The sequence below is a fragment of the Porites lutea genome, chromosome 11 (genome assembly GCF_958299795.1).
Source record: "Porites lutea chromosome 11, jaPorLute2.1, whole genome shotgun sequence".
Lineage (NCBI taxonomy): Eukaryota > Metazoa > Cnidaria > Anthozoa > Scleractinia > Poritidae > Porites > Porites lutea.
Window position 1 is genome coordinate 2805823 of NC_133211.1, and position 13480 is coordinate 2819302.

General features: G+C 42.7%; 1 protein-coding gene across 2 annotated transcripts in view; it reads right to left on the reverse strand.

Annotated features, from left to right (window-relative positions):
* Positions 1 to 13480, reverse strand: part of LOC140952385 (nose resistant to fluoxetine protein 6-like) — a 33703-nt gene that overhangs the window by 18288 nt on the left and 1935 nt on the right. For both annotated transcript variants that reach the window (XR_012167348.1, XM_073401805.1), the window contains exons 2-5: positions 12656 to 12801; positions 10955 to 11039; positions 9288 to 9411; positions 1330 to 1616 (exon numbers count right to left, since the gene is read on the reverse strand). Coding sequence is in view for 1 of the 2 variants with exons in the window: in XM_073401805.1 (XP_073257906.1) it covers positions 1330 to 1616; positions 9288 to 9411; positions 10955 to 11039; positions 12656 to 12801 (642 nt within the window). In the remaining variant the exon portion in view is untranslated. The remainder of the gene's footprint in view (positions 1 to 1329; positions 1617 to 9287; positions 9412 to 10954; positions 11040 to 12655; positions 12802 to 13480) is intronic.

A 13480-nucleotide genomic window follows, 5' to 3' on the forward strand; every position in this document is an offset into this window, starting at 1 on the left:
TCAGACTCAAGTTAGCGGATCATCTTGTCAATTTTACTATTCTTACAAAAAGTCAGATTAAAAGCGAAACTTTACTTCTCAAATAAATACATGAATAAAAACTAGATGAAAAAAAAAAATATATTCAAGTGTAAAAACGGATCGGCAGGCAACACAGGACTTGACTAAGGAAATGAGATTTTTGCCGCTTATTTCATACAGAGAGGTCATGGCACGTATATTGATTTTCTACGGTTATTATTTCTGGTCGGCATGATTTGCCCTTTGAAGCAAGAGCATTCCTTTGACCGCTTTTGAAATGCTATGCTCTTCATTGTGGTTAAATAGGGCTTTCAGGTTGTTTAATTTTTTTTTAATGTGCCTCCTGGATCCGAATAATTATAAGCGATTTTCTTTTAGTCCATGAATGTGACGGTTTCCTACGATTTTTGCCACGAGATAACTACCGCTTACAAACACTTTTGCATTTCTCATTACCACGTTTAGATTTCTAGTAACTGTCTCCAGCAAGCGCACGACAGATGAATATACATATACTAAAGCGTTAATGTATTTCGAAATAAACCTAAACCTGTGGACATTGATAAATTCGGGGGCATTTTGAAGGTTGTTTCTTTTAAAAATCATGTCTTGTTTCAAAACGGGCACACAAAGCCTTTGTACACAGCCCCCACCTCCGCCTGCTTTTTCCTGAGGGGAGGGGGGTCTGTACACAAGCAATTAACACATTAAAGAAAAATCAAAATTAAATATTCTGAAAATCAATTCGACACTTCCAAAAAGATCACTAAGTCAATAAAGCTCTTGTACTGTGGAGGGTGCCAGGCTTTGTCTGATTCCTCAGTAGACAAGTTGAGCATCTAAGTGTTAGAATAATAGAGTTTTTTCTTTTGGGAGTACCGTCCTGCCTGTCTTAAATTTTTACAGCGAAGAAACAGTCTTGAAAGAAATGTGAAGCAATTGACAAAGGAAGAAGTATACGGTTGATACCATATCCTTTTCAGATTTGTCCCATTTTTTTTTCGCCTTGTTTAATTGACCTGTTATGTGGCGTCCTCCCTTCCTTTTTCTTTAGAAGGCAAGAAACAAAGGTTCCATTTTAGTAATCAGCCCTTTTTTGTAATCAGTCCCATAAAATCCATTTTATTCCTCAGTTTTTTCACGGGATCATTTGCAGTCGACTTTGGGGATCACTTGTGGTCGAAGATCATTTGTGGTCCATTTTGGAGATCAGTTACAGTCTCGGGATCATTTGCAGTACTGTGCAGTACCAACTGAAGCCGGCAAGAGTCAGTTTAAAAAAGTTATCTGATAACATTCAAAACTTACTTGGTTCCTTCGGCTGTTCAGGAAAGCTGGTTAATGAAGAACTGTAACTAACTGTCCCCTCAGGGATGGAATGAATCATTTGTGAGTTGTCGCTGATACCATCATGTTTTCCGAAGACTGGAACATGAGGAGGAGCCTGATCATTATCAGTAGCTATGGAAACATTTCTGATTGGCATAAATCCATCACTTTTGTTCACTGTTGATGGGCGTGGTTTGAAAAAGCTAAAGAGTACATCAAGGACTGTTCCAACAAGGCAGAGAGACAAGATTATTCCACACAAGGTTCTAAATACAAGAAGGAAAGACAACAAAATGTTCAACAAAAAGTTTCATTACCAAACCTACATTTTGACACCAAACCTTTCAAGACCATTTCAAAGATGCAATAATTTAGGGCCACGTACAGCACTGTAATCATTTCAAACATTCAATATGTTTCATATAAGGGGCATTAATGTTCAGCTGTGCCGACAAAGAAATAACACAACACACAAGGCTTTGGTAGGCGAAACTGTGCAGGGAAGAGCCAGCAAGGCTCGGATAGAACCAACTAACCAGATAACCCACCAGATGAGGGGTCTTGGCACCTGGCACCATGCCGAGCGGGTGCCTCATGCCTCTACTGCAAGGCGAGCATGGTTCACACATCCATATGGCTGGGATAATGTCCTTGGCCAAGTTAACCAAGTCCAGCAGAATACACATGTGCCCCCTCTGTGATGGGGCTTCAGCACAAGGCTGATGGGGTGCCACAGGCAGCAATTCCCCGCCTTAAATTTATTAATTGAACACAAAGACAGACAAGCTTACAAACAATAAAGAAAAAACAAAAACAAATAATAAGCAAAAAGTAAAATAAAAGACAAGCAACTACAGGAAGCCTATAGTAAGGGGAGGTTGGAAGGGTCAACTTTGCTACTTGAACTTGCAGCGATCGAAGAAAGTGCTGACTGAGAGGGCATTTACAGTATAGCATAATAATACCAGTATAAGGCACAGTGCTAAATAAGGCAATACCACGTGGGGTAAACCGCAGTGATCTGCAGGCTCACAGGTTAGCACTTGCCAACATTAACTTTTATTTTATGCTCAAATATCATTAAGTGGATTCGACTCTGCTTGCCATAGAGTTTTAGTAACTTAGTGGTTGGAGCATCTGATCTAGACCTCACAGGGTTGTGAGTCTGATTCTCAGCTGGACCTCAAAATTTTTTTGTGCTTTGAGGTGATTAATAATCGCAATAATCTATTGAACATTTTCTACAATTTATAATCGTGCTGCTTAAAGTTTTCCATTGATGGTTGATTATAATCAATCACTGCCACACCAATACACGATACAAATAGTAAAAACAAAAACATAAAGATATTTCCAGCAACAATTTGCATTATTAACTTTGATCACATAGGCGAACAATATTGCAAATTTATGACATAATACTTGAACTACAATCGGTGACAAAATGAGTTAAGACTCTTCGCCCAAAACTTGGCTTTTTTTTACATTTTGCTAACTTCCCAAGGGGAGAAATATAGCTTTCCTCCCCCATCCCCTCCGTGCAATGTTGTGCCCTTCTTTTAGCTACCTAGAGAAAACAACAAACACCCCAACTTTGAATTGACGGGATAGGGGAGGGGTGCGGACTCTTTTGTTCTCCGAAGTTACCCTATTTGAGTACAATGTCTCAACAATTTTGTTGCCGATTGTAGATTAGCTTGGGGCCTAAAATGTACATAAAAAAATCGGTCAGTGTAAAACGCAGACTGCGGACTGCAGACTGCAGACTGCAGACAAAGAGTAAAACGCAGACTGGGGTAAAATGCAGAATAAAGACTGTAGACTTTTTTAAACATTTGTGCTCCTTCTTCTTCAAATCGGTGAAATAGCTAGCCGGTATCAGTTACACACTTCGCTTCCTAGTCGAAGTGAATTGCACATTCACCAGAAGTTTCAATGAACATCCAAACAGCTTAAGTCTGCGTACCCTGATTTGCAATACTTTCATAGAAGGTCATCTAAATTTCCTGCAGAACATCTTTCTTTGTTGTTGGAATGACTTACTCCCGTTTTTATCGCCATAATTCTTCCTGTACAGTATTTTGGGTCAGCAGCTTTCATTTAAGCGTAAACATCGTGGTGTTGTACCAGTTCACGGTCCCTAGTCACGTATTATCGAAAACTTCGCATCAAAAATTGAAGCATGAAGTCTCTTGGATGGAAAAAAGGTTCAAGATTGCGATTATGTTTTCGGGTCGTTGACGACGTTCCAGAGAAGAAAGGAATGGATTTGTGAAAGCAGATGTCATCAAGTAAGTGTTCGTTTACAGGTATTTGCGGGATTTTTTTGCCCTTAAACCCTTCCACGACTACAGTTTATGCTCGGTCTGCATTTTACCCCAGTCTGCGTTTTACTCTTAGTCTGCAGTCTGCATTTTACACTCAGTCTGCATTTTACCCCTGGTCCACAGTCTGCAGTCTGCAGTCCGCAGTCTGCGTTTTACACTGACCGATAAAAAAATTATTCTTATCTGTAATGTGATGATATTGCATTGTGTTAATGTCCAATCAGATTTTGGTATTTGCACATGTGCACTTGGGCTTGCTTTTGTCACAGTTTACTGTCATGGCCGCAAGTTAGTCTACTATGTGTAGTGTATACGATGCTAATGCAAGCGCGTAGAAGCGAGAGAATGAATGTGATGTGATACACACGGGAATTACGTAATTCGCATGTACTATAGATAGCGTGTGTTGTAATTTATTCGAGTCGGTTAGCGTTCTGAGTTCGGAGTGTAACGGTCGTGAATAAAGTGTGTTTTAACCTAACCGCGGTACTACATTGGCGACGAGGATATTTCGAGGATTTCGCCGAGGGTTTCAAGAGTTTCGTTGAAAATCTCGCTGTGGATTTCGTCGAGGATTTCGTCAAGGATTTATTTCAGCGATGCCGGGAGGCGGTGGATCGGGCGAAACTAACGCGACAAGCGGTACTACGAGCGGTGCTGTTGGCGGTTCTGGGATGACTTCTGTTACTTTAGATGTCAGTGGATTGGAACCATTTAATCCAAAAGGAGAGGCGCACAATTTAAGTCAGCGATGGAAGAAGTGGAAGCGAGCGTTCAGTTTGTATGTGACCGGGAAAGGTGTATCGAACGACGCTCAAAAACGTGCTTTGCTGTTGCATGTCGCTGGTATGGATGTGCAAGAAATTTATTTCACACTAGCTGGTGAGGGTGGAGATGCAAGTTTTGAAGCAACGTTAAAGGTGTTGGACGACCATTTCGTGCCAAAGGCGAACATTCCCTTTGAGAGACATTTGTTTCGACAAATTTCGCAAGGGATCGGAGAGACAGTTGATCAGTTCGTTTGTAGATTGCGTCAGCGAGCAGCGACTTGTGATTTTGGCGCCGGCGAGGATGACTACATTCGCGATCAGCTCATAGACAAGTGTTATTCGAGCCATTTACGCCGGAAATTTCTGGAAAAGGAAGGAACTGTTACGTTAGATGAATTGTTGCGTGTTGCAAGATCCCAAGAAGCGGTTGATCGACAACTGAAGCAATACAGTACCGACCAAGCAGATAACCAGGTCAATGCAGTGGGTGGCAGGCTGTATGGAAACAAAAATCCCAGGAAAGCAAAGACGTGCTTTAGCTGCGGACAAGAAGGACACTTCAGTCAAGACAAAAAGTGCCCGGCGCGTGGTCAGACTTGCAGGAAGTGCGGCGAAACAGGCCATTTCAAAGTTAAATGCCCTCGACTCCATCAGCTAAGCAGGACCCATTCGGGATCTAGAGGACCTGAGAGTAGCAGAGGCGGACGCGGCAGAGGAGGCAGGAGTGCTGGTGGACTGGGTCGAGGTGGACGCGGACGCGGAGGGCGAGAGACGAACCTCGTGACTGGAAGACCTAGCCCTGGAGAGGAAGACAAAGGAGATTTCGCTGCATCAGGTCATTCGCAAAGTCCCGATTATGCCTTTTCAGTGGAACAGGTAACGCTGGTCATTGGTGGTGTAGACGTACCCGATGTTCTCATTGATTCGGGAGCTTCATGTAATGTTATGGGCCAGCAGACCTGGGAGTTGTTAAAGCAAAAGGGGATTAACTGTGAATCTCGCAAATCTGCAAAGGAACTTTTTGCTTATGGTGGTACAGAACCTTTACCGACCCTAGGAACGTTCACGGCAGATGTCACGCTGGCTGGGTTTGAAAACGGAAGTAATGCTGATTTTGTGGTGGTTGTAGGCGATGGTCGCACGCTGTTGGGCCGAGAGACTGCCGAGGCGTTAAACCTGTTGCGTATTGGTCCTTTTCAGACAAACAGTGTTGACGGTGGGCGATCGGACGGGGATGTCAGAGAGAAATACAAGCACTTGTTTAGTGGTGTTGGTCTTTTGAAGGGCTACGAGCTTAAGCTACACATTGATGAGTCGGTGAAGCCTGTAGCGCAGCATGTACGTAGGATACCGTTCGGGTTACGCGAGAAGGTGGATGCAAAGCTGGATGAACTTTTGGAGCTTGACATTATAGAGGAAGTGCCGGAGGGGCCGTCAGGATGGATTTCGCCGTTGGTGGTGGTTCCCAAAAGCGATGGCGACGTAAGAGTCTGTGTTGATATGCGTCGTGCAAATGAAGCAATCGTCCGAGAGCGTCACCCAATTCCAACCGTTGAGGAGCTGTTACACGACTTGAATGGCAGTACGGTGTTCAGCAAGATAGATCTCAAGTGGGGTTTTCACCAGATTTTACTCAGTGAGGAAAGTCGCCACATCACTACCTTTGCCACGCATCGAGGGCTTTATCGTTACAAGCGGTTGATGTTTGGCGTAACGTCGGCGCCGGAGAAATATCAGCAGATCATTAGAGATGTGTTAAGGGGTTGTGCTGGGGTTGCGAACATTGCGGACGATCTCATTGTTCATGGGTGTGACGTGGAGGAACATGACAAGCGTCTTTTTGCGGTGTTAGATAGGCTGAGTGAAGTGGGGTTGACGGTGAACGGAGACAAGTGCGAGTTTAGGTTGTCAAGGCTTACGTTCTTTGGTCACGAGCTGACTAGTGACGGCATAAACCCATCCGAAGAGAAGATTGCTGCTATAAGAGATGCTAGATCTCCCAAAGACGCAAGTGAAGTGCGATCGTTTATGGGTCTTGTCCAATATTCCGCTAAGTTCATGCCTGACGTGGCGTCCGTGGCCAAGCCTATTCAAGAGTTAACCAGGAAGGGCATCGTGTTTCACTGGGGTAAAGAGCAACAAACAGCCTTTGAGGAACTGAAGCGTCTAATCACCCAGGCAGAGACACTGGCTTATTTTAAGGTTGGCTGCAGAACGCGAATCATTGCCGATGCATCTCCAGTTGGATTAGGAGCGGTTCTCACCCAGCAGCAGGGGGGAATGTGGAGAGTTGTCTCCTACGCGTCGAGGAGCCTAACTGACGTGGAACGACGCTACAGCCAAACAGAGAAAGAGGCACTTGCCTTGGTTTGGGCGTGTGAACGGTTCAACATGTACGTTTCCGGACAGAGCTTCGAGTTGGAAACAGATCACAAGCCTTTAGAGCGTGTCTACTCGCGCACTTCAAAGCCTTGCGCCCGAATAGAGAGATGGGTCTTAAGACTACAAGGGTACGATTTTAAAGTGGTGTACCGCCCAGGGAAGACAAATATAGCCGACGCGTTGTCCCGTTTGAACTCAAGGATCAAGTGGACCATGGAGAAGACTACGACTTTGTCAGAGCCATTGCTATAAGCTGTATACCCGTTGCTCTATCACCTACAGAAATTGAAGAAGCTTCCTATTTTGACGAAGAATTGACGATAGTAAAGAGTTGCGTGAGGTCAGGGGACTGGGACCGGTGTACACTTCCCTCGTATGCACAAGTCAAGGACGAATTATGCGTCTATGGTGAGCTATTGCTTCGCGGCACAAGGATTGTGGTTCCCAAGCTCCTGCGCGACAGGGTGGTGCGGCTGGCACACGAAGGGCACCAGGGTATAGTGAAGACGAAGTATCGGCTCCGTAGTAAAGTTTGGTGGCCGGGAATGGACAAGGAAGTTGAGAAATTTTGTAAAGTTTGTCATGGCTGCCAGTTCACTTCTGGATTTAACCCTCCTGAGCCGATGTCCCGCGTTCTTCCTCCGAGTGCTCCTTGGCAGGATTGTGGAGCAGACCTGCTGGGACCCCTACCCACAGGAGAGAGTATTTTGGTGGTGATCGATTACTACAGTCGTTTCTTAGAAGTTGCTATTCTGAAGTCTACTACAAGTGCCAAGGTCATCGAAGCACTTGCACCCATGTTTGCCAGATTCGGTTTTCCGTTCTCTTTAAGGACAGATAATGGGCCCCAGTTCGTATCCGAAGAATTTGAAGCATATTTACGCGCAAATGGTATTGAGCACAGGAAAACGACGCCGTTGTGGCCTCAAGCTAATGGAGAGGTGGAACGCCAAAATCGCTCGTTACTTAAATGTCTACAGATTGCACATTTAGAAGGAAAGAACTGGAGAACTGAATTGCTTGTATGGTTGATGGCGTACAGATCCACTCCGCAAACGTCGACGGGGACTACCCCCTGTTACATGATGTTTGGCCACGAGGTTAGGTCCAAATTGCCAGAGTTAAGGAGAGAGACGGTCGGGGTGCCAGGCGAAGAAGTGCAAGAGCGGGATTGGTCAAGTAAATTAAAGGGCAAAGCTTATGCAGATCTCAAGAGAGGTGCCACGCCCAAGAGCATACGTGTTGGTGACACAGTACTTTTGAAAGCCGAAAAAACGAACAAGCTGTCTACCAACTTCAACCCTGCTCCTTTTAGGGTGGTTCAGAGGACAGGAACAGAGGTAACGCTTAGGAACGAAGCTGGTGTGCAACTGAAAAGGAACACTGCATTCGTAAAGAAGTACAACGATGGTGTATCCAATGGCAACGGAGACCAAGTGGTTCAAGCAAGTTCTACAGTACAGACAGATGAGCCAGGGCCAAGCAGAGTTCCGGAGACGACAGAGGTATCAGGGCCAAGCGGAATTCCAGGGACTACAGGAGTATCTGAAAATTCCCAAGTACAAGCTGGGCATTCTACCGAAAAGGAAGATAACGCAGCGGAAAGGCCTGTGCGGAGGTCGACCCGAACTATAAGACAGCCTGCGCGCTATAAAGACTTTGTCCTGGATGTTTAGGACTTCTTTTCCTGTTTTGTCTAGTTTAATTCAAGGACTTTGTTTTGCTGAACATTTAGGGTTTTGCAGCCTTTTAAAACTGCCTTCCTGCTAAATTTGATCAAAGAAGGGAATGTAGTGTATACGATGCTAATGCAAGCGCGTAGAAGCGAGAGAATGAATGTGATGTGATACACACGGGAATTACGTAATTTGCATGTACTATAGATAGCGTGTGTTGTAATTTATTCGAGTCGGTTAGCGTTCTGAGTTCGGAGTGTAACGGTCGTGAATAAAGTGTGTTTTAACCTAACCGCGGTACTACACTATGCTCTGATTAAACAAGTTGAAGTTTAAGAACGTGAGCAAGTTCTTTATAAATAATACCATCATAAGTAGGTTGAGTATGATTGTCCGGGTGATTGAGTCCTGAATAGGACTTTTGTTGTGGACAGTGACTGATGTTTCGACAACCTGTGCGGTAGTCATCTTCAGAGTCAAAGTGAGTTGTATCACATCAGCTGATGGTATTAAACTCTGGTTATTTGACCTGACTGGTCAACTAAAATGCAACGTTATTGGTCCTCTGTCAGTTAAGCCGTCAATTGTCCAGTCGTTCTTAAAAAGTTAGTTTTGCTTGATTCTCTCCATAAGTCATTTGTACGGTGCTGGTAACTGTTGACTACGATTTAGTGGCATTTGTTCCAAGTAAGTAACCCAGCTTTCTTTCACTTTGTAACATAATACTATAAATTCTGTGCAATTTTTATTTCAAAGATTCATAATTATAGCTATGTACTTACAGAGTAATTATTACCCCAGTTGTGTATTCTGGTTTTTTCTTGCAGTAAATAGGTTTAGCCTCTTTGCTTCCTGCTTCAGCAACTCGTGGACTGAATTCAATCGTTATGTTAACTAATTTAAGAACTGAAAAGGAAAAGAGAGAGCATATAATTTTAGTACTCTGATCACGCTGTTAACTATGTTCTATTGTTATACTTTTGAGTGCTATCACTTAACCTTGACATTGATTTTCACTGCGAGTAAAACATAAGTAAAATCCACAAAAACATTTAACAACTTACATTTATAATAACAAATTTATAGGAAAGCAAATTTGAAAAGTGGTCAGTCATAGATTTCTCCCCACAGACAAGCCGTACCGCTAATTTTCAGGCAAATGCGGCAGGGAAAAGGTTCCGTTTAATCATGAGCTGGTGTCTAACAAGAAGGCAATTTGCCAATGACATCATGATGATGCCGAAACCTCAGCTTTTTACACTCTTTTTTAATTATCTCTGTTTTCCTAAATCGCTGTTCGTTAGCAAATTTCTTGCAATTATTCAAACAAGAGAGTGAGACTGGTCCTTCTACAAGAGCTGAGTATAATGCAGTTCAGCTGGAACAGACATGCTCCATTTACAGACAGTTTAGTCTGGTGGGGTAATTCTGACAAAGCTCACTTAGAAAAAAAGGACCGCTGATAGAGCAATTTTCGTATGACCTTGAAAAAAGATTTTGGCAAGAGTTCGTTATTTGTTTTATCAGCCAATGGATAAAGAGGTCAAAACATGGCCTCTTCTTTTTCCCGCCAAAGAAAAACCTAATATGGAGAAGGCATTGTTCGATTGGCCAATCATGTTGCAGTATGAAGTCAAAGGGAAGTATCGGTTGATTTCTCGAAAGTTCTCCAGCATGAAGGTTTTTCATCCAAGGTTCGCTTAACCAACTAAATACCACACATGTTTGTATCTGTTTGATGAACCAATCAAATTGCTCTATTTCTGTTTGTTTGTTGTTTCTGTTTTGTTTGTGCGTTTTTATTTCACGGTCATACAAAAATCGCTCTAAGATGAACCAGTGAAGATTAAAGTTGATATTGACCATCTGAAAAAATCAGACTGCCCCTCAGGGTGCAAAGAAAGACAGTTTTGCTGTTTCCTTTGGGGCAAGTTGAAGTTAGCATGTACTATCCAGAAAGTCAGTTTGACTTGCATTCCCCCCCACCCCCACCCCCCAAAAAATCTTGACCAGCAGGATTGATTACACTTCTATAAAATTATTTGAATTCCCCCGGAAAACTTCACATGCAAGTGTTGAACTTGGGATGAGCAAGGAAAGTAGGGTTCTTTCACACTTCCACACCATGGAGAAGTGTAGAACTACATTGTATAAGGATGAAAAAGGAAAGTAGGGATCTTGTGGCCAACGCTGGACATTATTTTAAGGGCAAGTTAAGAACAGAATTCACTACCCCAACAGCAAATACACTAGTCTCGGGATATCAGACACCACCTTCTTGGCGCGCTGCCCAGTTGATCATTGATTATAATCAAATAAGTACTACACCATGCTTTTGTACACCATGTCTATGATCTGTATCATATAATGCAGAAAAAATGTATCACTACAGTCCTAGTTAGCGTAAATGAAAAAATAAATGTTTTAATATAAACAATGGCTACCTTACAGGCAAAAAATTTATCCACCAAGTTAGTTAAATCTTGCTCATCACATTGTTTGGGTGCACATATTCCCCATTGTATAGGAAATTGCTGGAATAATAGAAAAGAGAAAAGTTACTCTTAATAAATAAGGAGTATCGGTACTTAAAAGTTCACCACACACATCATTTTCCCCTTTTTCTAAAAGTACAGCAGGCATATTTCATTTGCAGAATGCAGAACGTTGAATGTAGAATGCAGAACTCCAAATGACACTGAAGTTTAGTGATTAGGGTTTATAGGAAACAGAGTGAATAAAGTTTAAGGTCAACTTCAGTGGCAGATCCAGACCTTCATATAAGGGAAGGGCCCAGTCATCCAGACCCTGAGACGAGAGGGGAGGCCTCGTCTCCAAAAATTTTTTGGGGGCCTTCGGCCCTTAGTTTGGTCTACAAATAAGGGGCCCCCCCTGGATCCACCACTGAACTTTTCCGGTATAATGACTCTAAATGGAACTTGATTCACTCTGTTTCCTAACCATAATCACTAAATTTCAGAGTCATTTGGCCTTTTGCATTCTAAATTCAGCATTCAGCATTCCGCAAAATACCCCTGCCACTAAAAGTATGAATTTATACAATCTTCTTTTAGGAAGTAAAACCTTCAAAATACTCAATTATCCACTCCCCTTGTGGGGCTTTTCAGGGATAATGAAACAAATAAATCTAAATGGAAAAACAAGGTTAAAAATCCCAACTGGTAGGAACGGAGGCACACCAGTTGGGCTATTTACAAGTGTGGCTGTGGATTTGAGCTCAGGTCTACCCAAAACAAATCCAGCTAGCAGTTAGGGCAGAACTTGAGCTCGGAGCCTCTAGATTACAAATCCATTGCTTTCACCGCTCGGCCACGCTGCCTCCCTAAAGATAAAGACACGGATTGACAAACTTTGGCCTGGTTCTCATATGCCGCCGATGCACCTGCGACATGGCCCCCGGTACTGCCTGGGATACTGTTCAGGTACGAGAACAGAAGTGGCCAGCAACATTGCCTATACCACTCTTTACACCCGGCATGCCTGCGAAGTTGACTCAAGTTCAACTTCGCAGGCATGCCAGCGATAGAGCTCTGCGATGGCTCTAGATGCCGGCGGCGCATGTTCTCATTCATCCGAGAAGTGTCCCAGGCGATACCAGCGGCTATGTTTCAGATACATTGGTGGCATATGAGAGCCAGGCTTTAAAGAAGTTTGAAATGGATTGCCAGCATGCAAATAAAAGTGGTGTCCGATAGCCTGGGACCAGCAGATTTTGCTATCGGGCCAGTGAATTCTGTTATTAACTTGCCCAATGGGCAAGTGATTTTTTCTTGGGGAATTCAAATTACAGAAGAAATGTAATCAATCCTACTCATCAAATCTTTTTCAGGCTAGTTGAAATGACTTTCAGGCTAGTACATGCTAGCTACAGCTTGCCTGAATGGCAAGCTGTAAAACTGACTTTCTTTGCACCCTGATTGCACTGAAAACCTGTCAGCCTAACAGTTTTTCAAACTTCATTTTTGTTGTTTTTAACATTTGAAATGACTTGATACAATGCTACACAAATAATGGGAAACATATTTGTTTGATACTAAGCTGTGGTTTAGCCATTCACAAGCCGTTACAATGTATTTCTCAAGTTCCATCACAAACATGGATGGTAATCAAATGGTGAAAGCATTCTCACCTTGGTCAGTGGTTGAATAGGTGTATCAAAGAAGGCCATGCAGTAATGTGCATCAGGAACATACTTTGTGCACTCATCATACGATCCTAACCAGGCAAGATTTCCAACAAGAATTCCACTTGGAGGTTTACCAGTAGCATCCAAGTCTGAAAAAAATAATGAATCTAATATTATTCTGTTGATTATCAATTAAAATCAATCATTGATCAAAATCTTTTAAAGACGTGTGAGGAAAAAAATTCAATCTATGACTGCACGAAAAAAATACAATAATATAATATTATTCTATTTCTTGTTGACTATTAACATGTTAAACACTTGAGTGTTGTCTTTTTCATGGTCTCATAATTAAGTAAGAAAGGAAATTTGATCACCTATAATCTCTGGTGACAGTTGGAAAATTCGGGATCATTATACCTCTCTGGGAAACTACCCACCAACCCCTCCCCTAAGCCAACATTTTGCCCCAAGTGAGAGGTAAGTGTTGATGTTGGCTTAAGGGAGGGGTAGGTCGGTAGTTTCCCAGAAACATACAATCATCCGAAATTTCCAAATGGGGAAGAACTGAATTAAGAGAATAAGGTCTGCTTTACATTTTCACCAAAAGGGCTATTAAAGGATGATAATCAATTGCCAATGGTGCTGCATTGAGAGAATATCACACTTGATTTTATCGGAGGATAGCACTAAAACACATTTTGTGCATGGCCTCCTGTATATAGAAACCTACATAAACTGAAAGTTCACATGAAGACATTTTCCTCCTTCAAAATGGAAAGAAAAAAGACAGTAAGGCCCGGTTCACAAGTAGAATTTCACATGTGC